Source organism: Nestor notabilis, unplaced genomic scaffold, assembly GCF_000696875.1.
Source record: "Nestor notabilis isolate BGI_N333 unplaced genomic scaffold, ASM69687v1 scaffold8329, whole genome shotgun sequence".
Taxonomy (NCBI): Eukaryota; Metazoa; Chordata; class Aves; order Psittaciformes; family Psittacidae; genus Nestor; species Nestor notabilis.
Window position 1 is genome coordinate 1,931 of NW_009943196.1, and position 24,869 is coordinate 26,799.

The 24,869-nt window shown below is 42.9% G+C and overlaps 1 protein-coding gene across 2 annotated transcripts; it reads left to right on the forward strand.

Annotated features, from left to right (window-relative positions):
- Window positions 1-267: 267 nt before the first annotated feature.
- Window positions 268-22,833, forward strand: SEPHS1 (selenophosphate synthetase 1). Of its 2 annotated transcripts, XM_010021797.1 has the most exons (8): window positions 268-530; window positions 4,006-4,109; window positions 9,386-9,493; window positions 10,354-10,508; window positions 11,310-11,400; window positions 14,229-14,328; window positions 15,842-16,054; window positions 21,430-22,833. In XM_010021797.1, the coding sequence occupies exons 1-8, from the start codon at window positions 338-340 to the stop codon at window positions 21,642-21,644; spliced, it is 1,179 nt and encodes a 392-aa protein (XP_010020099.1). In that variant the 5' UTR covers window positions 268-337; the 3' UTR covers window positions 21,645-22,833. The 2 variants fall into 2 exon arrangements, with proteins under 2 accessions (XP_010020099.1, XP_010020100.1); XM_010021798.1 differs by lacking the exon at window positions 15,842-16,054 and having other exon boundaries at window positions 21,430-22,434.
- Window positions 22,834-24,869: the final 2,036 nt, after the last annotated feature.

Genomic DNA, 24,869 nt, shown 5'->3' on the forward strand with positions numbered 1-24,869 from the left:
CTTATGCAGCATATCTGGAAAAGAAATCCACTCTGATCCTCCTGGCATAGTTAGAGTTTTAAATGTTGGAAGGGGTGAAGAGGAGTCATTCCTTTGTAGTCTTCGAGAAACGAGTTGTGTGAGATGTGCCCACCTGTCTTAACATGTGAACGACGACATCGAGTGCTTTCTCTTTCTTTTTTTAACTTTGCTCCATGTGGAAAACGTGTTGTCTTGCAGGTCCTAGGAATTTCTAACATTCCCAATTTTCATTTCTATTTCTGATTAGACTGATCAGCAGAGAAACTGATCCCGTAGCTCTGGGGTGGGAAAGGCCAGCAGTGTGTGTGAGAGAACCATGTCTGTGCGGGAGACGTTTAACCCAGAAAGTTACGAACTGGACAAGAGCTTCCGCCTGACCCGATTCACTGAACTCAAAGGCACAGGCTGCAAAGTGCCACAGGATGTCTTACAGAAACTGCTCGAATCTCTACAAGAAAACCATTTTCAGGAAGATGAACAGTTCCTGGGGGCAGTTATGCCCAGGTTGGGTAAGTAGTTGCTCCTCTAGACGTACGTGGTCTTTATGTTGGGTCGGCTTGGTGGTGTGAACTCATTTGCAGTTCGTTTAATCGCTTTGAAAAGTGTATGTTATATAATGCATGCACAGCATCCAGAAGTCCGAAGAATGAATCTTATGTTGTCATTTGCTGGCATCTGGGATACAAGAATATTAGTTTAATTATTTATCATCCTGCAGTATGCTCGACTACTAAGAGAAGTCAGTCAGGAATGGCCATTGTGATAAGTACATGCTTAAGCGTTTGTCTCCCCTTTCCCCAGCTTTGCAAACTGAAGTACTATCATTTAATTTCTGGACCTTTCTATTAATACATTGCCTTTGGAAATTTATGCAATGAATGCAATAAATTTTAAGCAATTAGATGACTCACAGGTGAAGTTCCCCTCTCCCTCCCCTCCCTGCTGTTCCTTGGTCAGAGAAAGTGAGCAAGAGAAAACTCTCGCTTCAGCTGACTGGGAGCGGATTGTTTCACAGTTGTTGTTTTCCCTTTCAGTCCTTCCCTTGTTCCCCACTCTTTTTTGCTCACCTGTAGAAGCTGCCTGGGAAAGACTGTCTTTCCAAGACCTCTCTGTTCTTGCCAGCTTCACTTTCTCTTTGATATTTGCACAATGATGCAAGCAGTAAGGGAAAAACAGCCTGCACAAGCCACCTACATGGGGAACAAGGCGAGTGGAGGTCTTTTGATACCAGTTACTGTACCTCATATTGATATAATAAATTAATGTAGATAATGTGTTTAATGACACTTTTAATTCTGTTTGCCTGTTTACTCAGCCCTACGTATTCAGTCTTTGCTTTACAGCCCAGAATGATTTTTTTTTTTCCCTCAACTTAGGAATGTCAATGTAACATTTATTCTGAGTTATTTAATTATCACCTTAGTGTCCAATAACCTTATTTAAAATTATTTTAACATTGCTAATAGTCTATTAGCAGGCTAACAGGTTGCAACCTATTATTCTGGTAGAGATTGAATTCAGTGAGAGATTAGTAAGGAGCCCGTGTTCCTGCTTAAACAATGGGGATCTTTGTATGAAGTATCTAAGCAGCAATTGTGTGTGGAGCTGGGGTGGCACTATAATTTAATATTCCCCAATGAAGGACACTTCCAGCTTCTTATATCCCCAAATTGCTATTTATATGTATTTTTCTAAATTAAGTTTTCTAAATTAAGCATTTCAGTTCGGCAAATTTCTAAAATCAGTAATAGTTTGTTTTAGATTTATTTATCTAGCTGTTTGTTTTTTCTCTTACAAACTTACGGGCTCTAAACAGTAAAGGAACTGTGAATAGATTTTTCTTCTCCAGCTATATGAATAGGTAAAAAGCAGACTAATGCCATCAATGCATAGGTGTGATATTATGTAACAGGAAATCTGTTAGTAGTAGAAAGTGGAGAGTTCAGGTCTCTTAAAAATATGCTCTTGTGGTGAGTATCCCTTTAACAAATGTGTCTTGAGGCAAGTTTGGTGAGAAGGCTGCGTGGAGACCTCAGAGCAGCCTTCCAGTATCTGAAGGGGGCTTAAAAGGATGCTGGAGAGGGACTCATCATCAGGGACTGCAGTGACAGGGCAAAGGGTGATGGGCTTAAATTTAAACAGGGCAAGTTTCAGGTTAGATATAAGGAAGAAGTTCTTTACAGTGAGGGTGCTGAGGCACTGGCACAGGTTGCCCAGAGAAGTTGTGAATGCCCCATCCCTGGCAGTGTTCAAGGCCAGGTTGGACAGAGCCTTGGGTGACATGGTCTAGTGAGAGGTTTCCCTGCCCATGGCAGGGGGTTGGAAATAGATGATCTTAAGGTCCTTTCCAACCCAAACCATTTTATGATTTGCCTCTGATGCCTTGTGTTTCAAGTATAGACAGGTAACTGTACAGCCTGTGCATATGCACAGTGCTTTTGAGATGCGCTCAAGAGCGAAATTGCCAATAGCAACCTCAAGCTCACTCCTTTTTAATTCTGCAAGTGGTGTTAACCAGAACAATCTTAAATATGGCTGTGAGTGTATCTGTCAGTAGGAAACTGAGTTTGATATTAATTCTCACAACTGTTACAGACCTTGAAATCACTGTATTCTGTCCACTCTCTCAATAAATTCATTTATTTAGTCCTTTCTTGGTGGGACAGAAACGTAGCCTCAGAAGGACTGTCACAGCCCGTGGCCTGTGTGTCAAACAGCACTTTTGCTGTCATTGTGAAAACCTCACAGTAACATCAGTCTTGCAGCATTTGGCATGAATAGGTGAACTGAAGGACAACGGCTCCTATACACAAGTCTCTTCTCTGTACCTGCTTACGTGCACTTCTCTGGAGACACTGGACATAGTGTGTAGTGGCTTGGTAGCTTCTGTGGAGGATGTGCAACCCTAAATTACTGCTCATAAGCTTCTGTCAGCATCCTTTCTCTTCCTAGGCAAGATCTCCGGCCTCCATAGGAGGCAAGATCCTCTCCACCCACATACCTGCTGCTTGGCAGACCTGCTTTGTGCCCTCAGTAGGACTTCAAATGGAGCAGCTCGCTCCATCTCTGCTCAGGGCACCGCCAAATACTGGCTAGTAGCTTTTGCTAGGTAGTGTGCTCTGTTAATCCATGGGGAAAAATAACTGGATGGCATATGCTCCCTGAAAACTGCCTGGCTGAAGACCTTTGCCCTGTGAGGCATGCAGAGCTTGCTGCCAGCCCAGGGAGGAGGGAATCTACCTGCTGTTGCCACAGGGATATCGACAGGGAGTGCGGCTCAGGTCACATGTTGTGATTTGTCACCTTTTGTGCGGGCTCTTGCATCGCAACAAGTGCCACGTGGTTTTAATATTGCTTATTCTGTTTGAAATAGCCTTCAACAGGGAAGAGGCTGTGCTTAGTGGTGTGGCTTTCTCAAAGGATTTTTCCTGTCCAGCAGGTCATCTCGCAGAAGTAAGGCTTAGAGGTTAGCTAAGTCACAAAAGCTCCAAGTGGCTGAATCATCTTTCACCAGGGACCTTGGCTGTGACTTGGGCCATTCTTTTTGTTCCTCCAGAAGTGATTATGAGAGGCTATATCCTTTTAAAACTGTCACTATGGTTTTGTTGAGAACACCTGTTGAATGACAGGAAAACCTATTTGCTTTTGGTGGTGTCAAAGTCCTCCAACATAGTTCCTCTTTAAGTGTACATACATTCAAGCACAGATGTTCTTGATGCACTATCATTATGCTGCAAAAGGAGAACATTGTAGTTCAGTTCTTGCTTTCAGCCATTTGCAGTTCTATTCCAGTCAGGAGTTGTCATTTTTTCTTGGTTTTCTACTTGATTTGTGCTACGTGCTCTCTGCAAGGAAGGAATTGCCCATGTCTGTTTAGGCAGTATGGAGAGTTGTATTTCATGGACATGTTTTATCTGTTGCTCTTAACAAGAGAACTTGTAGTTAAGAGCAGACTTGCCTCACTGGTGGATTTCTGTCTTGCAGGAATTGGGATGGACACCTGTGTTATTCCATTAAGACATGGAGGTTTGTCGTTGGTCCAGACGACAGATTATATTTATCCTATTGTGGATGATCCTTATATGATGGTAAGTTGGCTAAATTTAGTAATAATTGATATTGCTGATTTGGTTTGTGCTTCTCGCCAATCTGATGGCAGTTTTGACTGTTTCTTCTAGATGTGCAGCGCTTCCCTGAAGCGTTCAAGGCCAGGTTGGACAAAGGGGCTTGGAGCAACCTGCTCTAGTGGAAGGTGTCCCTGCCCATGGCAGGGGGTTGGAACTGGATGAACTTTAAGGCCCCTTCCAACCAAAACCAGTCTGTGATTCTAATTGATTAACTGCAGTCTGAGGCTTTCCTAAATACACATGAAGAAGGAAAGGCATAGTTTCATCCTGTAATCTTTTCCATGTTGGCCAGGAATGCTGCAGTGCTGCTTCCTATAGGTTGAAAGCTGGGAGAACTGCCACCTCTAATTCAAATTTCCCTCCATCTGTTCTTTGGCATTTGGCTTGAAAAAGCCCAGAAGGGAGAAAAGGAGCTGTCTGTGAAGCAGCAGACAATAAACTCCACTTACAAGCAGAACCACCTTGTAATTGGCTTTTTTTGAGGTTCTGAAATAAGCAGGCAACGTGTTAGAACTGGAAATGCCTAAATGACAGTAGTTGGCAGTAACACCTGGCAACTTCAGGGTGTTTTGTGAACACAATTTTACCTCTGCCTGCAGATGAGTAAGTTGAAAGAACTTTTTGGAAGTCGTGTGCACTTGGACTTTGGTTCCTTTTGTGTCCCCATTTCATTTAGTCCGCCTCAGTAGAGATTCCTCTGTGGTGGTGATCAGTATTGACTTGAACGGGAGGTCACGGGGAAACAAATGAGCTTTAAAAAAAGGACTTAGTAAAGCTGTAAAGAATTCTATAGCAGGTGTTCATTGAATGAGTTAAGAAATGCTACAACTCATGTTTCCTGTGGTTTGGATGTGACTCCTTTGCTTTAAGGCATGCTTTTACTGCTGTTCATGTGATTGCATGCTTTATTTGCTGTTGTCGGTTGTTCTGTGAGACCCACTGGGTAGGCTTTAGACATGCAGTTTGAGATCAGGATTGGCTTTCTTAAGCATGCTTGCCCAAGTGTTGTCCACATAAGCAAGCCTGGCTGCTTTGGTTTCTGTTCCAGAGGAGCTCTCTTACTGCAGACTGAGCAGCCAAGATCTGAGGCTGGCCTCTGTAGTACAGAGTTCTTGAGTGATCCCAAGAAACCTGATTCAGGTGGCTTGCTTTAATATCATGTGGGAACTTGTCAGGGACCAGAGGAAAACAATAAACAGATAGGTTGTTGGAGAGCTTTGTTCAAATTCATCAGCTGAGAAACTCTTTTTCTCACCTTGTAACAAAAACTTGTGAGGCACAGTGTGAGAAGGCTGCAGTGAAGGGGGAGGGCTGTTTTGTTTGGAGATACAAAGGGTTTGAGATGCTGCAGGAGTGGATAAACGAGCCTGTGCCCAGATGAGGTTTAGGCCAGTGTGGTAGGAGTGGAACGTAAATTTGGCCTTAGTCCAGATTTAGCAGTTGCAATGAAGTTACGGTCTATACTGTGATCCACATGCACCAGCAGCTGTAACTTTGGTATTTTCTAGCTCTCGAGTCCCACTTTTCATTCTTGTCAACATTCATTTTAATGTGGTGGCTTGCCTCTTCCTCATCTGTTTTCATATGTGTATTTGTTCTTAAAAGCTAACTGAGAGAAGGGATTCTGTCACAATCCATGCTGATACCTGCAGTGATAATCCAGCAGCTGGATCCTCTACTTGGACCTTTCTCTTGGGGACTAGAGTACCTGGGGGCTATGTAGATTGCCATTTTCTTGGGGCAACATCAGTCAAATACAGTTTGCTAGGGGGTTTATGGATGATTGTTGAGAGCAGAGGAATGGTGAGGCTCAGGTACCTTGAGTTTCTGTCCAGGCTGACAGGTCGCCTCTGTTTAAGACAGACTGCTGCTGCCCTGCTCCTCCAGCTGCTGCTTTCCCTGTTTTCAGTCTAGATGTACCCTGACACATGCCTATTGTTACCACTCTCTCATTCTCATCATTGCTTTATGCAGTCCACACTCCGCTTCATTCTCTTTTACTCTATTTTCTTACCTGGTAAATTCTAGACTGCTTTTGGGCAGCTGTTCCCTGGTTTAGAGTCTCTTCCTTTCTCTGTGCACAGTGTCTAACTGCAGCTCCCTGTCTGATCTCTCTTCCTAGCTGAGGAGAGGGGAATCAAGGAGGGAATGCCAAAAGTCCACATGGACTCCAAGCTGGGTGCTGTGGCAGAAGGGATTAGAGAACAGCTGAGGAGGGTAGAACAGGATGTGGACTCTGCTGAGCTTTAGGTTTCTGCTTCAGAAAACAGCTTTCTCTCACTCTCATTGCCTGTTCTAAAACAAAGTTCTGCAGTTATGTGCAATAAAACTCTTCATTCTTTTGCTCTTTCTCTTTGGCTTTGTTCATGAAAACACGCAATCCATGTTGTGCAAAGTATCTCTAGGATGTCCACCTGTGAAATCTGTATCCAGTATAGGACTGCTCAGCTTAAATGGGTTGATGCTGGAAAAGAGACAAACAACTGAAAACAAGTTTCATAGGAAGTATCGAGCCTCTGATAATAGGACCGGTACTGACCTCTGTTGTTGCACCTCAGAGACACCTTCAGAGTACAGGAGCAGGAAGCTGGCTGGTTTGAGAGTGGACTTCCTTCCCCCTCCATTCCAGGAACCTTTCTGGTGCTCTTTTAAGAAGCAGTTTCACTCCATACTGGGGGTGGATGTCTGATCCTTCATCCTGTGCCCTTATAAATAGTTCTTAGTATTGCACATAGATACTTGTGTTCCAGGGAGACCAAGCAAGCAGTAGTGTGCAGGATCCAGCCAGGCTGACCCCTGTTTGTGAATCCTGTTGTATTTATCAGTGTTCACGGGCTGTATATTGTTCCCTTTGCTTCTTCAGACTTGAGACTTGCACTCCCTGGATTTATTTCCATAGTGGATTTGCCAGTTGGCAAAAGCAGTGTTAGGCTGACCTCTGACTACTGGAACGGAGCACTGTTGTCAGTGTGGTTTTAAAAACTTATCTGTCATTCCTGAGAGGGCATAAACCAGCAATGTGCTTGGTAAATACTGAAGATAGCTGAGGAGAGTTTGATAGTCCTCTTCCAGAAAAGGAGAATGCCAGGCTTTAGTGTTCTTAAACATCTCGAATTTAACAGCCAGTATCCATCAAACCATGCAGTACACAGCTCGCTCTTCTCTTAATAGCTTAAGATTTAAATGATTAAAACATATTGCAGTTCCAAATGGAAGGGATTCCCCTGATGCCACTGGAAGCTCTTGCATTTATGAAAGAAATATGGATTGTATCTAATTGTGATTTGCAGGTGTTATTTCGTGTCATCAGCAAGTGAGGTAACTGCCTGAAAACACTAATCTTCTTGAAAAACTCCTGGATGTGTGATTAGAATGTAAGGTTTTGGAGAGGGTGGAAATGTGTTTTGATTCAACCCCCACCATTTGTCTTCCAAGTAAAGCATCTTTCTGTAGGCTGAACTGTGTGAAATAAATGTGTGTTTGTTTTCATTGAGGTTCTGTTGCCTCTGAACTTCATGAAAGCACAGATTTATAATGGTAATACCAGATGTTGGTTCCAGTTGTGCAGCTGTAAACTTAAACCAGTTTTACTAAAAATGTGTGGAGTTTTCCAGAGTAACAACAGAATTTGTCCTGTATTTTAAAATGATCTTGCCATGCCCTAGAGCTCATTCTGTACCAGAAAGTTCTTTATCTTCATCAGGAAACTTGATATCTCGTCTGTGTTGGGTTTGCACCCCAGTGAACCCTGACTCAGCTCGATCAGTGCAGTAAAATTAGAGTAGCTGAGCTCATGTGATGCAAGTGGTGCCTTCTCAGTCCTGTCAGCTTCATGATTTCTTAGAGGAATCTTCAGCAGATGACCAGTTCTGTCTCTTGGACCAATTTTCGTTAGTGGCAATGGACACACACAGAAAAAGAGAGAAGTGCTGGAGCAGCTCTGCCATGGAGACAGGCAGAGAGAGTTGGGGTTGTTCAGCCTGGAGAAGGGAAGGCTCCTGGGATACCTTAGAGCAGCTTCCAATGCTTAAAGGGGAATTATAGGAAACCTGGAGAGGGGCATTTTGCAAGCGCATGTAGTGACAGGACAAGGGGGAATGGCTTTAAACTGGAAGAGGGGAGAGTTAGATTAGGTATCGGGAAGAAATTCTTCACTATGAAGGTTGTGAGACACTGGAACAGGTTGCCCAGAGAAGCTGTGGCTGCCCCATCCCTTGGCAGTGTTCAAGGCCAGGTTGGACACAGGGGCATGGAGCAACCTGCTCTAGTGGAAGGTGTCCCTGCCCCTGGCAGGGGTTGGAACTGGATGAGCTTTAAGGTCCCTTCCAACCCAAATGAGTGTGTGGTTCTATGCAAAATTAACAAAAATGTGCTGTAGCAAGATTCAGCCTTATCTTGTCACTTGAAAAAGTGACAGAGGAGATGTGTTTCCCTCACTGTGCAAGTGGTGAGGGATGGGTATGTCCCCTCACTCAGTAGCTGTGTGTGCTCCTAAGTGCAGTTCAGGAGAGTCCTCAGCTCCTCAATCCGCAGCACGTGCTCTCTTTGCAGGCAGCTTCTTCCTGGTGTCCTGACAGAAGAAGCACCCCAGCATGGGTGTGCTGCAGCATGGCTGTATCCCCCAGGAAGAGGAGTACTCTCCTAAAAACTTAGGAGTGTAGATGTGGCCTCTGGGGTAGTGTAGAGGAGCAAACAGCTTTCTCTTCAAGGTCCCTGTCTCCTATGTATTTCAATGCAGAAGAGGTACAGCAATGTATGCTTTTCAGATTAGCTTTCTAGGAGTTGTGAATTCATACAATGGTCATCTTCAACAGTATGTACTGTTGAATAAAATTCCACTGTGCTGGAATAAAATTTATCAAAACGTACGAGATTAAGTAAACTGAGCTTGTTATCACAGCTAGGCTTTGTCAAGCCTAACTTGAGCCTCAAATCAGGCAGCCAGTCTAAACTCAGTGTGGAATTCCTGTGTAGTTGGTGAGAGTATGTTGACCAAGATACGGGATGAATTCTCTCCTTACCTGTAAAAGGGAAGTGCAGATATTGGTTCAAGTGGGCACGTTGCACAAAATGGACCACACACCACATCTTTGGCCAGGTTTCTTAATGCAGCAGCCTCTGAATTAGCAGCTGTCTCGGGGTACAAACCCACGTGGGGAGTTTTGTTCCTGCCAGGTGTTTGACTGAACATCCACAAACATTCCTCCAGGTTTATTTTGTCTTTGGTTTTTCCCCAGGGACGGATAGCATGTGCCAATGTCCTAAGTGACCTCTATGCCATGGGGGTCACGGAATGCGACAACATGTTGATGCTCCTTGGAATCAGCAATAAAATGACAGATAGGGTAAGATTTTTTCAGTGCTTTCTTTTGAAGGAAGACCCAAACAGCGGAACATGCTTAGAATGTTTTTACCTTCAGTGTATTTTCTCCTTAAAATTTGAACGCTTAAAGAAGAGATGGTTTAATGAATGTTTCAGTTCATAGCTTGGGTCTTGTCTCATAAACGTTCTGAGGTCACTTGCCAAAGGTTTGGTTTTCTGTGGCATTGTAATCTGCTGCTGCTAATACCTTCATGCCCACTAAAATGGGGTCTCTGCCTCCATTGTCAATTCAGGATAATATTGCTCCAATGCAGCATTTGATTACCAATTCCTCTATCAATCTACATAGTTACTGGTTTGTAACATCTCTCTGAAGCAGAAGAAACTGAAATAACTTCTTTTTTCCTTTTTTATTTTTGCTTTGCCTTTTTCTTCCCCATGGAAGTGACAGGCATGTATGTTTGTTTTGCTCTAGCAAAAAAGGGATGTTTATTCCTAGAAAGAATTCAGTTGAAACTTCACTGGTTGGTGGAGGCTAAAAGCAGCTTGGTTCAAGTTTGCCTTCTTGCGCTGCTGTGGCTGTACCTGATTGCAACAGCAGGGAACTTCTGCTCTGAGTTTCCAGAACTTTGACTTCTTTACTCTTACATGACCTTTTGAAGAATGTTTCTTCAGTGTAAGAGTGTCTCTTCACCTCTGTTACACAGAGCTGTAGAACCATAGCTCTGTGGGGTAACATGGCACTTTTCAGGAGACCAGCCTCTTCCTAGGGTTGGCTTTTCTGTCATGAGTTATTTGGCTGGAGTGATTTAAGCCCTCAACCAGTCTTGAAATGACTAGTACTGCTGTGTATGGAACTCTGACTTCTGTTTTGATCTCTAGGAAAGAGACAAAGTGATGCCTCTAATTATCCAGGGTTTCAAAGATGCAGCAGAAGAGGCAGGAACATCTGTTACTGGTGGCCAAACAGTGTTAAATCCCTGGATTGTTTTAGGAGGAGTGGCCACGACAGTCTGTCAGCCTAATGAATTTATAATGTAAGTTAAATCACTAAACAATCAAAGGCACTCGTCTGAAGGGATACAGTAAAAGTCCTTTAAATACTCTGTTGTGATCTTGTGATCTGTCTCCTGATGCATAAAGCAGTCCCTTCTGCGTGCATTTCTCGTTAGCACTCAAGAGATACCAGGTCTCTTTTGTATGTATTTGCTTTCTTAAACAGGATGTCCTTTTACTCTTCCCCATCCCCCAGTATCTTTTGATCCTATTCTCTTTTTGACAGAAGAGTTGAGCTTCTAACCTCTAAAGGTACTGAAGGCTATTTTGGGACATAAATTTCTGTCATATTTATACATCCATTTTAAACCATCTACCAATTATCCTATCAATGGCTGCAGAGAACTGCAGAATTGCTGTCTTTACAGCTTTGTGTCCATTTAATAGTAGCTGATTTGGAATGTCCCACTGTGGCATGTTACACTATACAAATGAATTTGTTCATGATCCTAGTGCTGGTTATCTTATGCCCTGAGTAAGGTCAATCTTTTACCCCATCCTATCTTACAACTGCCGTAAATTGAAAGGAAAGATGTAATTTTGTGTGTGTCTGACTGCAAACATTGTTCTATTCCAAGAAATATTAGCTCTTTTAAGTAAGTTTGCAGCATTTTGCTCAATAATATGACATGGCAATGAATCCCAAAGGGTAATTCTGCCATTAGTCAGTTTAACTGTGCAACAAGATACATGGGTCTGTGAAAACACAGTTATCAGCACTTATTCCTAATAACGTGTATGAATCTCACTGTGTAATTAATATATGAATTCTTTGTTTTCAGGCCAGACAATGCAGTGCCAGGAGATGTGCTTGTATTAACTAAACCCTTGGGAACACAAGTGGCTGTAGCTGTCCACCAGTGGCTAGATATTGTGAGTACATGGCATGAAAAAGAACTGGGGAAGAGGGGTGGGAGTTAAAGGTGACCTTTTTCATTCCCTCAAAATAGCAAAGTTCAGCAGTGTAATAAGTACATGGAGGGAGTGATCTACCACCTCTCTCTCCTCCTTCCTCAATGTCTCAGCATTACCTGCTTATGTACAAAGTTCCTTTGGAATCAAGGCAGTTTGCTATTTTGTGCTTAGTGAGCCCATCTTAATTGCATCTAATTCTTAGTTCTCAGGCATTGCTGTAGTAAACAACATTGTTTATCAACAGAACAACAGACTGGCACCATGGGTAAAATTATGCCCTACTCCACCTGCTAAAGTAATTGGCAAAAGCTTATTTATAGCAATTAGGCCAAGATTGCTCTCTCTGTTCATGGGCTTTCTGCTTCTGTACGTGGTAATGTATGTATGTTTCACATGTATTACTCTGTGCATTCAGTAAGAATATTTCTAGCAGCATTATGTATATAGACATACTTCCATCTGTTACTTCAGGCAAAAATGTAACTACTGAACTGAAAAGTGACTGCAAAATTGGCATCTGCTTATGTTGTCTGGCTCCCAGTGATGTGTCTTCAGGATGAGAACTGCTCAGTTTACACTTTAAAAAGATCCATCTTTTCTACTTTTGGGTCTACTGAGCCAATAGACTGGCAGAGGAGTGAGCTGGAATCTACTTTGTTTTGGCAGTTGGCCACTACATTGTCAGATGAATTCTAATTACACAGCTTGTGTTGGCAAAAGTGAGAAAGAACCAGCTTAAACCCTCCTTGGAGTCTGAAGTGTGAGCAACAAGAAAAAGTCTTTTTCTCCTTCTCCATAGGGCCTAACCTGGCAATTCTGACCTCAGCAGAATCCTGCATTTTCCAATCAGATATAAAGATCAGGGCCTCAGATAATCTTGATATGAAAATGAAGTGAAAGAACAAGACACCAATTTTACAGTATGTTTTCTGCCCATAATCTTCTTAACATATGTGTTACTGTACTGACAAAGAGACTTGCAAATTAAGGACATTCTGAATTTCCACATATTTCAAGTACTTTTAATTTCCTTGACTGTCAACCAGAAACACTTTCTGGTCTGAAAAATGGGAAAAGCAAGGAAATCAATCCTCTTATTACAGGTAAACAGAATATATCTTTGCTTGTGGTAGGAAAATCTCTGAGTAGCTGTGCTGCCTTTTCTTTGGCTTTGTTCTATGAAAGAGTAGGGAAAAAAAAAATTCCCCATCTCAAATCCACCCATAAATCAAATTCTGGTAGGGAATATGACTTGGTATTAAAAAGTATGTGGGAGAAGGTCCATAGTACAGCAAGAAAGGAAAAATGTAGAGAGAAGCAGCTGCAACACAAATTCAAAACCAAACACCCAAACAACCTAAAAGCTGAGGTTTTTAACCCAAGCAGTAGCCAGTGAGTTCCTGGTGACAAGTGAAAGGAAGATCCATAAGAAAGCAAAACTTGTCTTCCTTGCTTGGTGGCTGCCAGCATTATTGCAGCCAAGCCCCAGCTGTGTTCCTGGCAGCAGCAGTAGGGTGCAAAGGAAGAGACTGCAAAGGGTGTACAGGGAGCTGGGCCCCATCGAGGGCTGGGTTAGGGATGTGCTGGGGGTGATGGAGCTATTCAGTGTGGTTTCAGCTGCCAGGCTGATGATCTGCTGTCCACAGCTGGCAATTGGCAGCCCTTTGCCTTTTCCTCTTTCAGCTGAAAAGCATGATAGGGCTTGCTGTGCCCTTCAGAAAGGGTTTTCAGCCTCTGCTGTTGTCTCCAGACCCTTCCCCTTTGGAAATTATAAGCTTGCTTTTACAAGTTGTTCAGGGATTTTCATGAACTTTTTCTACCTTTGTTTCCTTTTTACTAACCCCAGTATGTAATTGCTATAGTGGAGAGGAATTTGCATGTAATTTGTATCTTACCTGTGTTTGTGGCTCTTCCAGCCTCCACCTTGAGTTCTGCTTCCACCTCATCTCTGATTTCTATGGAATGGCCTTGCGGCTTCAAACATCCTGTTCTTACTTACTTCTAGTTCTTTGTTGCTTTATTTCCATTGCAAAAGAAAAAACAAATTAAATGAGTTTGTAGTATTGCTCTTAACAATTAAATGCTTGCTTTGTTTCATTCTGGATCTGGAATTACTTCAGTGTCCAATGAAACAACTGCCCTTTATAAAGGTACTATCTCCTAAATTGTTCTGAGACCCTTTGAGGATGAAAAGCTTTGCGTACAACGTGACAGAGGTGTGAGTCCATACAAGACACCAGAGAATAGGTGGAAGGAGATGCTGGTATTAAACTGTAAAGGAAGCTTATGAAACTGCCCTACTTCTAACTCACTAGAGCAATTACATCCTGCCTTAGCATGCATTCCTCAGACCTGGACTTGTGGATGTCAGTGGCCTTTCTTGATCAAAGTGTCCAGATGTGAGATCAAGAATTTTCCCTTAAAACACCAAGAAGCCAACTTGAGATTACAAATCTTAACATCCAGCAATAAAGTTCTTTTCACTTGGCTGCCAGAGAGTTGCCTTGAAGAAGTTCTTTGCCCTGGAGTAGGTTAATTCCACTCCACTCTGCTACTGAAAGCAAGATTTGAGGTGCTTAGTGCCTAATAGATCTTTCAATTCACTTTGCTTAGGTACAGCAGAGTAAAGCACCACCTCTGACTGAGGAACCTTTGCCCCTCTTTAATTGAGTTAAAAAAACCCCAAGTATATTTTGGCTGAAGGGATTTTTTTAAAGTGGGAAAGGTGTTATTTTAAAATATACAGCTACAAATCTAAAAGAATAATCTTTTATTTCCTCCATTAGCCAGAAAAGTGGAATAAAATCAAACTAGTGGTAACACAAGAAGATGTAGAACTAGCGTACCAGGAGGCGATGATGAATATGGCACGACTGAACAGAACAGGTAAGAAGAGAGGTGTGTATTGGGAGAGGCAAAGGAAAGATGGTGGGTGTTCCAATTCCATACTTAATTCCATTTCACTGCCATAGGGAAGTGTGACACAGCCACTTTATCCTGTCCTTCTGCCCCATCTTTCTGCTGTTCAGTGTTTGTGAAGCAAGCAAATTAAAATCAAACACCCTCTTTTAATTACACAGCAAAACCACAAATGCTGCTGGAGATGATTATGACTCATGTGAGTGCTGTGAGTAACATCCCAGTGAGTTAGAGGATGCTTTAAAGGGAAATACACTGGATTTGTTCCTCATTTTTTGTGCCTAGAGAACTCCTGCAGCCTGACTGGAAGGAGGTTAAAAAACAGAATAAAAAAGGAAAAGCTCTTCATTTTTGTACACTTCAATTTAAATTTTCACATTTTAATTTTCTCATGTTATGTGCTTCCCAAAGTGTGGAATATGTAGCACATGGCTGGTTGTGTTGTCCTTTTGGTTTGGTTCCCCCCACTTCTGTTTTTGTAGGTATTTGTGTTGGTTGGTTTGTTTTAGTTTTACTTGTACACTAGAAATGTTAACCCAGGATTTTCCTTCTTTGCTCAAAGTATCCTTGGAGGAGTGGAGAATTGAACTAGGTGTTTCCTTACTTCTCAGTTGGAGGAACAGGGATAGTGAAATAGCTCTTCTCCCATTTTATTCAGTTTTCATTTGGTACTCGTTATGTCATCCCACTGGTTTTCCATTCTTTCTCAAAGCCTTCCAGGAAAAATAAATGACCAGGATTGTCTTATGGCAAAGAGGCTCCTGCTCACTTATATGGAAGCGCCAAAGAAGGGCAAAACATTCTTGGTTTTGTTTTGTCCACTTATTCTTGTTGTGCACCTTTAACAATACTTAAATATTCTTAACTGGAGCCATTCTCCTGCATGCAGAGGTGCCCTTCTCCCACCAAGGGCTCTGTAGCTGCAAATGCCCAAGAATTCCATGAATGCATAGGTGGGAAGCTGGGGCCCTTGCCTCAGAACCTGCAGGATTTGATCTTAAGCTTTAAACTCAAGTGTTCAGCACTTAAGTACTGATGTGATGGTTTTATGGAGTGGCAGGGGAAGAGATGTGAGAGAACTGACCCAGGGTGATTCTGGTCCTTGCTCTTACTGAAGCAAAGCTGAGCTCAGACTCTGGCCCTCAGCTTCAGGAAGTTTGAATCTGGAGCAAACCCCTGGTTCTGTATACTAATACAAATTAGCAGCACATGTCTAATGGATCATGCTCATAAATATAACTGCAGTGCTGGATTTTGAGCAGGATTTAACACCTCAAATACAAGTAGAAGGTTTTAAGGGCTACATGCAGTATTGGTGGATTCCAGTTCCCTTCAATCATGATTTCTTATTTTATTAAACAATAACCCAGTTTGAATTAAAGGGATGCAACTTCATTGTAACTGTGCATAATATTGTTGAAGCATTGCTTTGCCTGATAACTTTCTGATGTGGGTTTGTTTTCCCCTCCCTCTCTTGTAGCTGCTGGACTCATGCACACTTTCAATGCACACGCAGCTACAGACATCACAGGGTTTGGAATCCTGGGGCATGCACAGAACCTTGCCAAGCAGCAGCGAAATGAGGTGTCCTTTGTTATTCACAACCTTCCTGTTCTTGCGAAGATGGCTGCTGTCAGTAAGGCTTGTGGAAATATGTTTGGCCTCATGCACGGGACTTGTCCAGAGACTTCAGGTAGGTGACACTTGTAGCACCCTCTTCCTTCCCTGCACCTCCACGTTAGAACTTAGTAACTTTACAAATGTACAAACCATGTGTTTTGCATTCAAAACCACAGTTGGTTTGGCATACAGCCAAGCTAATGAGCATTAGCCGCACAACTGTTCACAATTCACTTGTTCAGCCTAACTTCCAAACCACCATCCTAGTCTGGATGCCTTCTACTTCCTTATGAAACACTATTACACAAACCCTTGCTGTATCTAGAACATTTGGCAGTTAGAGGTTAGTGATGATTCTGAATTCTTTTGAAATCTGATTTTTCTTTATTAGCTGTTAACCCCAGAACAGTGAATAGCTGAAATTCCCAGCACAGCTGACAGGCTTTTCTCCAAGATAAAGCCACCTGCAGCAGGTTTGCCAGCCAGATGAGTGGTGGTTTGGTTCTCAGTATGAATATGTGTGAAGTTTAATGCTGAATGGACCAGTCTTGGGGGGGGCTTCTGTTCACAGCATACAGACACTCAAGAATATAGATTTTTCTTTCTTATATTTATGAAATGTGACACTAAGGGACTGTGACTGGCAGTAAAGAGAAGAAAAAAGGAGAAGAAAAATCACTTGCTTTCTGATCCACTCATTACTTGAGTTCTGTATTTAAAAGTGCTGCCACTCACAGTGACAATGAATACAACAGATGTGTACTGAGAACTGAGCTCTGGACAAACAGTTAACCATCAGGTGATAAGAACTTCTGATGGGTTAGAGGTTGCCCTATTATTTGCTGACTAGCTTGATCACTGTCTTCTCCTGTATTCTCTCTACTTTCCCTTGAATCTTCTGTCCTGTTGCATTTTGGTTTTCTTGTTTAAACCCACTTCTTTTTGGGAAATGGAGAAGATGTAGCAACAAATCTGTCTTTTATCTCATTTCCCCACCCTCTTCCTGCTCTCCAAAAGTATTATCCAAGTTCTCTGCAGCTCACAACAGAGGGGGCCCCTTGAAGCAAAACAGTCTGAAGATCTGGAAAGAAGCATCTCAGTGAGAGCCATAAACTTCCCCCCTAGTGAATACACAACTTACCAGGATCTGCTGAATTGTTCCTTAGCCATCTGTGTTTAAACAGACACTCTGTCCTACAGAGACAGTGTGGCTCAGATGATGTGTAACAGGATATGGGACGTGAACCCTTTTCAAGAGTTCAGATCCAGTGTCAGGCAGCAGAGACCAGAAATATCTGATGGCACTTTGGCAAGCTGTGTCAATAAGGTTGGTAGCACCAGACAGATCCTTACTACCCAGGAGCCCACATAACCAGAGCACTAGTAGCGTTTGGTGTCAGTTGCAAAGAGTCCAAAACATAGCATGGACACAGAGCTGGAATTGCAAGATGCTCGTTCAGGTGAGTGGTTGTGGCAGAGATTTGTATGGGAATGGTTATGCTGGAGTCTTCAGAGCTGCCTGTCCCGCTCCCTGGGGATACCCAGTTCTGTCTTTCCACTGAAGGAATGTAAAGCAGCACGGATGTCTGCACTGCTGGCAGAGTACTTGGAAGTGGAAAACAGTTGACTTCGGAATTTCTTCTGGGACTGAGCAGGAGGTGTCTTTGAAATGCTGACAGGTTTCAACATAGATGCTGATGGAAAAACCAGGACATATCTGGTTATTTGTGAACTTTGGGTGCCTCAAAACATGTATATTTGATTTCATCACAGCACTGCACTTCTTGCGTTAGAGGTGGCTGGAGGGATTTGTTACAGGGCAGTGTCTGCCAAGTGTTAGAAAGATCCATAGCCACGTGGATGCAATAGCTCTGGTCTGAAAGCTCTGTAAGTGCATTCCCATAGGCTTTCAGCTTATGCTGGACAGCCTGACACGTTGCAGCAATGTGTGTTAGCTTGGGCACAGTGTGCTGGGGTGGCTCCCTAGCACTCAGATCCGGGCTGTTCACACACTTCATGTCCTGGGGCTGATTTACATGAAGCATCTGCCTCGCTGTGCCCGTATATCCAGTTGTGAGGATGCCTTCTGGGGGAGCTTCTCAGGGCTGTTCATACCATAGTACACATATACTCTTTCTCTTTTGGCTTAAACTTCCAGAAATGCTGTCTGTGGCTTCTTCATCTGCGAAGAGATGTTTTTCAGCAGTGGGAAGGCAATGAGAAATTTACTGGAAAACAGTTTGAGTGGATCTTAAGACTGTTGTGTTTTTTTCCAGTGCACATTTGCTGGGCACCTGTTGACAAAAGTCAGTGTTGGAAAGATCTATGATGTGATCTGTTCCATCCTCCAGGCACTCTTGCTTATGGTGTCCTTTCTTCAGATTGCCATTTTACATGATTTTACACTCTTTTAGTCTGGTAATGGCTAAAGCTGCAGTCAGGCAGTTTGTTTCAGAATAATTAATTGTGTGTATTAGACTGGCTATTTGCAGGAACAGGTTAGAGTTACTCTTTGTGAGATATTTGTGCATGTGTGTATTTTTGTCAGTCCTGGTAACTTCATAAGCTGTTGAATGGTGTCAGCCACCTTTTTTAGTGTAGTAGAAGCATCTCAGCAACTTGGTGTTTGTGCAGGTTTTGTGGAAATAAGCAGATGGGTAGAAAATAAGGGCTGTGTTAGTGCCTGACAAGAGGCAAGGCAATGATCTCATCCTTTCATAAGTCATTGTAGGAGAAAGCCATTAGCAGGAGCAAGGACACTTGGTTTTGATTGTTCTGCTTTTGAAGTCTCCAGTCTCCATTTCCCCGCTTGCAAAACAGCTTGTTAAACCCAGCAATGTTCAAAATCTCTTACCCAAAAAAACCCCTTTCATGTTTAAAAACAAGGTAAATAAGGACAGGCACCAAGTACCTGCATCCTTCCAACCCCCAACAGCAACACGCAGCCCACTCTCAAACTGCCACAGCCATTCATGTATTCAGTCTACACGTCATGTGCTTTGTCTTGAGCGGTGGCTGACACAGACCTTAGAAACGTGGCACCATGGATTGCTGCTTGCTTCAGTGCAAGTGGCACTGAGGCTTCATTTTCCACAGGCAACAACTTTTAACTCCTGGTGGCTTTGACCTTGCACTAGTGAAGACTTCGTGTGGCGGGTGGGCCCCGGGGCAAAAAAACACCAGCCGGGGAGACCAGTAACATCAGCTAGACTACATCATGGAATACCTTCAGGACTTAAACCAAAGGGTTAAAGAGACTGGTCAGTTTGGCAGAGAAATAATTAGAGTCCCTACATGTAGGAATCCAACTGCCCATTGAGAGTAGCCCATAGACTTTAATAAGGGTTACAGACCAAACTGTGGGATGCAGTCAGCAGGTGGGAAGTAAGTCTTGATCAGAAATTGGGATTTTGTGCATTTTTTCTGATCTTGCCAAGGAACGTTAAGAGGGTGTGTGTGTACAAGTGGTACACAATAGCAGAGAGAAGAGTGTGTGCTGAAAAGATAAGGGACAGAAAGTTATTCTTGTGCTCTTTCTTATTTCCTTTTTCACCATACTTCTACTCCTCCCTTCTGGCTAGTTAGCACATTCTCCACATTACCACTCGTAAACCTCTTCCCTGACTCGCTTGCACCATGACATGTTTATCTTCAATTCAATTTAGAGCCTTCCATGGCAGTGGTACATAATTCCTTTGCAATTGGTTTGTCTGATACATCTGGAGTACCTTAAACATTGTCTTTCAAGAGACAGGCTTTTTTTTTTTCTGGTTGGCACACTCACCTGCTTCATGTAGAACCTGAAAAATAACTTCCACAGCTCCACATATCCTTGTATGTAATTCTCCTGTTCAGTAGCTGCTTCTTCCTCACAGTGTCTATGGTCATCACTGAGAGGACTGTTTGCTTAGAAAAGCTAAATAAAGGTGCCCAAGGTGATAAGAAGCTGTCCAAGGGCCACAGAGGAGGAGGTGGCGCCCAGCTTAGGGTGCCTGGCTCAGCAGGTGCCCCTTCACCCCCAGGCTTGGCTCAGAGCTGGTGGCGCCATTCGTGCTGCTGGCTGATGCCCATCTGCCCTTTGCCCTGATAAGAAGACTTGAGGTTAAATAACTCCTTAAGAGTAAGCAAGTGTCAGCATGTGCCCATATTCCTGTTTTGTGTAAATGTTCTCTCTTGTCCATGTTCCCCAATGTTTTCCGATGGAAGAAGATAGTTTAACATCCATTACAAGAGGCTGCTGTGTGTCAGAATAGCACACGTGTACAGACGTGAGCTGGACAGTGCCTTGAGCCTGATCAGAATCATGGAATGGTTTGTGTTGGAAGGGACCTTAAAGCTCCTCCAGCTCCAACCCCTGCCACGGGCAGGGACACCTTCCACTAGAGCAGGTTGCTCCAAGCCCCTGTGTCCAGCCCGCCAGGGATGGGGCAGCCACAGCTTCTCTGGGCACCCTGTGCCAGCACCTCAGCACCCTCATAGTGAAGAATTTCTTCCTAATATCTAATCTAAATCTCCCCTCTTTCAGTTTAAATTAAACTCTTAATTAGGCATCTGCAGATGAGATCAGTGCTCTGGGTTGCAGTGCTTCACATGTTTGCAACATAGCATAAATGTGAAAAAGGGATAGAGAAAAGCTGCATTCTCTTGTAATAAAGGGCAGCACCAAAACACTTAATGATTTGGTCAGAGCCTCCTGCAGATTTGTGCCAGAGCTGCCAGTGAAACTCATTCTAGTAAACGCACTTGCCAAGCTGCCTTTTTCAGTGCTCTGGGGTTCTTGGAATAGGGGCATTGTTAGGTTTAACAACTGCATGGGGAGCTTGCTCCCTGGTTATTGTGCTGCTTCTGAAAAACGTTCAGTAGGAAATCAAATATTACTCAGTTGTCTCGGAGGAAAAAATCTTACGGGAAAGGCTAAAAAAGGTTAGAAAACTCTCAAACAAAGGGGTCAAAAGGACCGTCACAGGGAGCTCTGGATCAAGCCTGCGTTTCATTTTCTGCCTCTTGCATTCTCTGGTAGCAGGCCCTACTCTGATGAATGGTTTCACTGTGGGCAAGGGGATTGCTTGCAGAATCAGCTGCTACCAATATGTGCTTATAGGTGTCTGAAGATGACCTTTACCCAAAGCGGTTCTGTGCAGAGGCACTTTGCAGTCCTCTGTTGGAAGTTCACAATGCTGATGTTGTTTCAGTATGTCATTTGTTGGCATCGCTATGGTGTCCTGTTGCCAGCATCTTTTGTGTGTGTTTGGCTTCATTTACATAGCCACTAAACACTGAATCCAGGCACAAACCTCTTTCTGTAAAGCAGGAGCTCAGGCTTCCACCGTGTCTGCTCTTGCAGTTCGACAGACCGAAGTCACCGAGCGCTTGTCGAAAGAGGGGTTTGGCAGGTCAAGGTTGAAATGCTTTGCAGTCAGACTTCAATGCTCTTTCTTACCTTCACAGGGGGCCTCCTCATCTGTTTACCACGAGAACAGGCAGCACGTTTCTGTGCAGAGATCAAGTCTCCAAAGTACGGCGAAGGCCACCAAGCGTGGATCATCGGCATCGTAGAGAAGGGCAACCGCACAGCGCGGATCATCGACAAGCCTCGGATCATCGAAGTCGCGCCTCAGGTGGCCACTCAGAACGTGAACCCCACGCCCGGTGCCACCTCTTAATGTAGATGAAATGGCTGTTTGTTTTTAAATAGATCTATTCCTTTATCATCCTACGATTTAAAGAACTGTAAAGAGAAAAGAAAACCTGTTGTGTCTGCACATCTGGTGGCCTTCGGTCAGTTTATGAGTGGATACAATTAATGAAATAAAATCCATTGCCTTTTTTTCCTGTTACATTAACTGAAGATGCACCTAATCTTGAGGCAGCTTCTGAGTTGAGAATTATATTGTTATCCAATACTGTTGATTCATTTTGAATCTTTAGACACTTATCTCTTGCCGCATAGGCTCTTTTTAAAGGTGCTTTCACGTAGCACAGACATTACCAGTAGTAGTGTCAAATAGCAGTTTGTGTCCTTTCATTATATGTATATTTATCATAAGTCTAATTTTGATGCCTTGAGTGATATTCCAGAAAGGCAATAAATTGAGAAGCGACACCATGGGTATACCCAGTAGAAAGAGGGTTGCATGATTACATTCAATCTTTGATTTTTTTATTTTATTTCTTTTTGGTTTTGTTGGTGGTGTTCCATAAGGTTTAGTCTTACCAAGAGCATCCACGATCCTGGACATTGCTTGGTAGTGCACTCTGTTTAAACCAGCAAGTGCTGACTTTGCATGGAAAGCACTTCAGAGTCGAAGGAGTCAACTTCTAATTTCATTATTTGTAGACCTGACAATATTTACTGTATTATCAATGATTTTTTTCTTTATTGAGAGTAAGGAAAAAGAATTCTTTCTTTATTTTGCAATGTGATTGGATGTGCTATAGTGCAACAAAGGTTTTGCAGACCAAAAGGAGGTTCCTGTATCATATTCATTTACAAGTCACTATATAAATAACTACACAAATAATTTTTAAATATAATCAAACTAAAATAAACCTCTGTTCTGTGGATGGTAGTGTTTAATACATTTTATATTTTGTATAGTGATTACCAGACTTCTTTTTTTTTTGTTTGTTCCTTTAAAATCAGCAGCTGTTTAGTATAATTCTTAGTATTATTTTGTTCTTTGCTCAGATACATTTTTCTGCACGCTTTTGTGATCTGTGTTTAAAATCTACATTGCCAACATTGCAGCTTGAACTTCAGCTTGTTATTCAAAATAAATATTTAATTTTTTTTATTGCTCTTGTAGAAGTGCATGAACTTCTTTGCTTCCTACCTGAACGACAGACTGCAAAGAGGAGAGCTCCTCATGGGGTTTATTTGATTGCAAGTGGAATTATAGTGATGGTTGTTGTTTCTCCTTTGATCATCTGCAAGCTGTGATGGCCAGTGGTAATCTTGAGTATCTCCTCCTGCGTGCCAGAGCTGGGGGCAAGCAGGTTATCTCCAAGTATATTACCTGCTTTATTTGGTTTATTTTACTTATCAGCACAAAGCATGCAGCAGTTCTTGCTTCCTCTGCCAGACGTGGACTTCTGAGCAGCCCTGGGAGTGGAACAGATGCCAGAACCCAGCTTTCCCCAGTGCAAGAGGATCTTGGATAATGGTCGCTGCTACCAGCAGGAGCTACTTGGTAATTAGTAGAAGGGGCTTCTGTCTGTGACAAGTGAGTCACTAGAGATGAACCAGTGCAGACACCATGCAAGGTTCACAGTTCCACTCTTGTTCCTGAGACAGCTCTGGCAAAACATGGCTCATCTCTTTTCCACTCATCATTCTCAACAGGCACCCCTTGCAAAACTAGGTTTCATTTTATTCTTCCCCCGTTTTGTGAGCAGCCTAAACCATGCAGAGCCTTGTGCTCCTGAAGAAGACAACTGAGAGTTACGCGTTCACCACAAAACCTCAAAGCAGTAACTGAGTTTTTCACTTTGCTTTGGAAAGAAAACAGTTTTTTCACAGCAATTCTGAAAATAAAGCATCACCAACCAGTTGTCTGTGCAAATAATGCTGATTTAATGCCTTTCTTTCTGCCATTTTTTGAAGTATGTTCTGTATCCTGATACAAAACAGTGGAGCTGGCTTCTGTTTGGTTTCTTTATGGTCATGGTCAAAACTGTCACTACATAGGTTAATTTATTAGACTAAAAAGGCAAAACAGCTGGATACTTCTTACATGTGGAAGTGTTTGTTACCAAGATGTGTTGTATTTTAAACTGTTGCTAGCTCTAAGTTCACCCTCAGCAGAAAAACATCCTAGTTGGTAGATCCTGCTGTTTTTTCTCACGTACCTTGCTTAGCTCATCACCCAGGTGTGAAACCAACACTGTTCCTTCCCCAGACAGGCCTTGAATGGTGGAAGGTTCATCACTGGCATGAAGGCAGGCTGCTTTTTCAGTGAGGTGAGTGGAAATTCACTGCCGTGGTGCTAACTTTTCCTGGCAGGACCTGTCTGGACTTCCAGAGGGACACTTCCCTTTACAGTGGTTGGAGCCAGCTGTGAGCAAAACTTTTCTCAGGTGAGCTGATGGTGGAAGCCTCTCATGTTTCCAGATGGCTGGAATTTACATCCCAAAGTGCTTCCTGGCTTGGCAGGCTGGTGATAATTGAGTTGGGAAGCCCTCTGTTAGCATCAGGAGTGTGGTGATTTGTATAAGCAACTTACGACTTCTTTTGCTAAGTAAGAGATGTAGATAAAGCATAAGCTGTAGGAAGGCACAGCTTGGGCTAGCAAGTCCAAAGTTGTGCATCTTTAAGTAAGACTCTTAAAGATCTCCTTTTAAATAAAGTTATTTAAGATTCTGGCATCAAAAAGCCATGAGAAAGCAGCAGTGAACAGTTGCTTGACGTCTCTTCAGTCATTGACACAAATGTCCTGTACTGTTGTTTGCTCACACAGGTACCTCTGCACGCACCAGCTTCTATCCCTCAGTATGAGGAGGCTGCTGTAAAACTACATTGAAGTTGTGAGGAGAGTGGAGATTAAAGACTTTTAACAGTTGGAATATCCACCAGCCTAATCAACACGTTTGATAAGTAGCAGATGTTCTTGGAAAGCCAGTATCAGTCCTAATCTGATCTAGTTGAAGATGTCTCTGCTCACTGCAATGGGTTGGACTAGATGACCCTTCCAACCCAAACTCTTCTAAGATTCTACTATAGCGGTTTCCTCAGCCTTTTGCTTTTCCCTCTGCATCAGGGAAGAATAACACTTTTAAAACTATCTGTGGCAGCATACAAAGTCCAAATAGTTTTGTCCTTTTTTAGGTGTTATTTTAATTTCATGTTTGGCTACAAATTCAAGACTGACCCATTTCTACTTAATGATAGA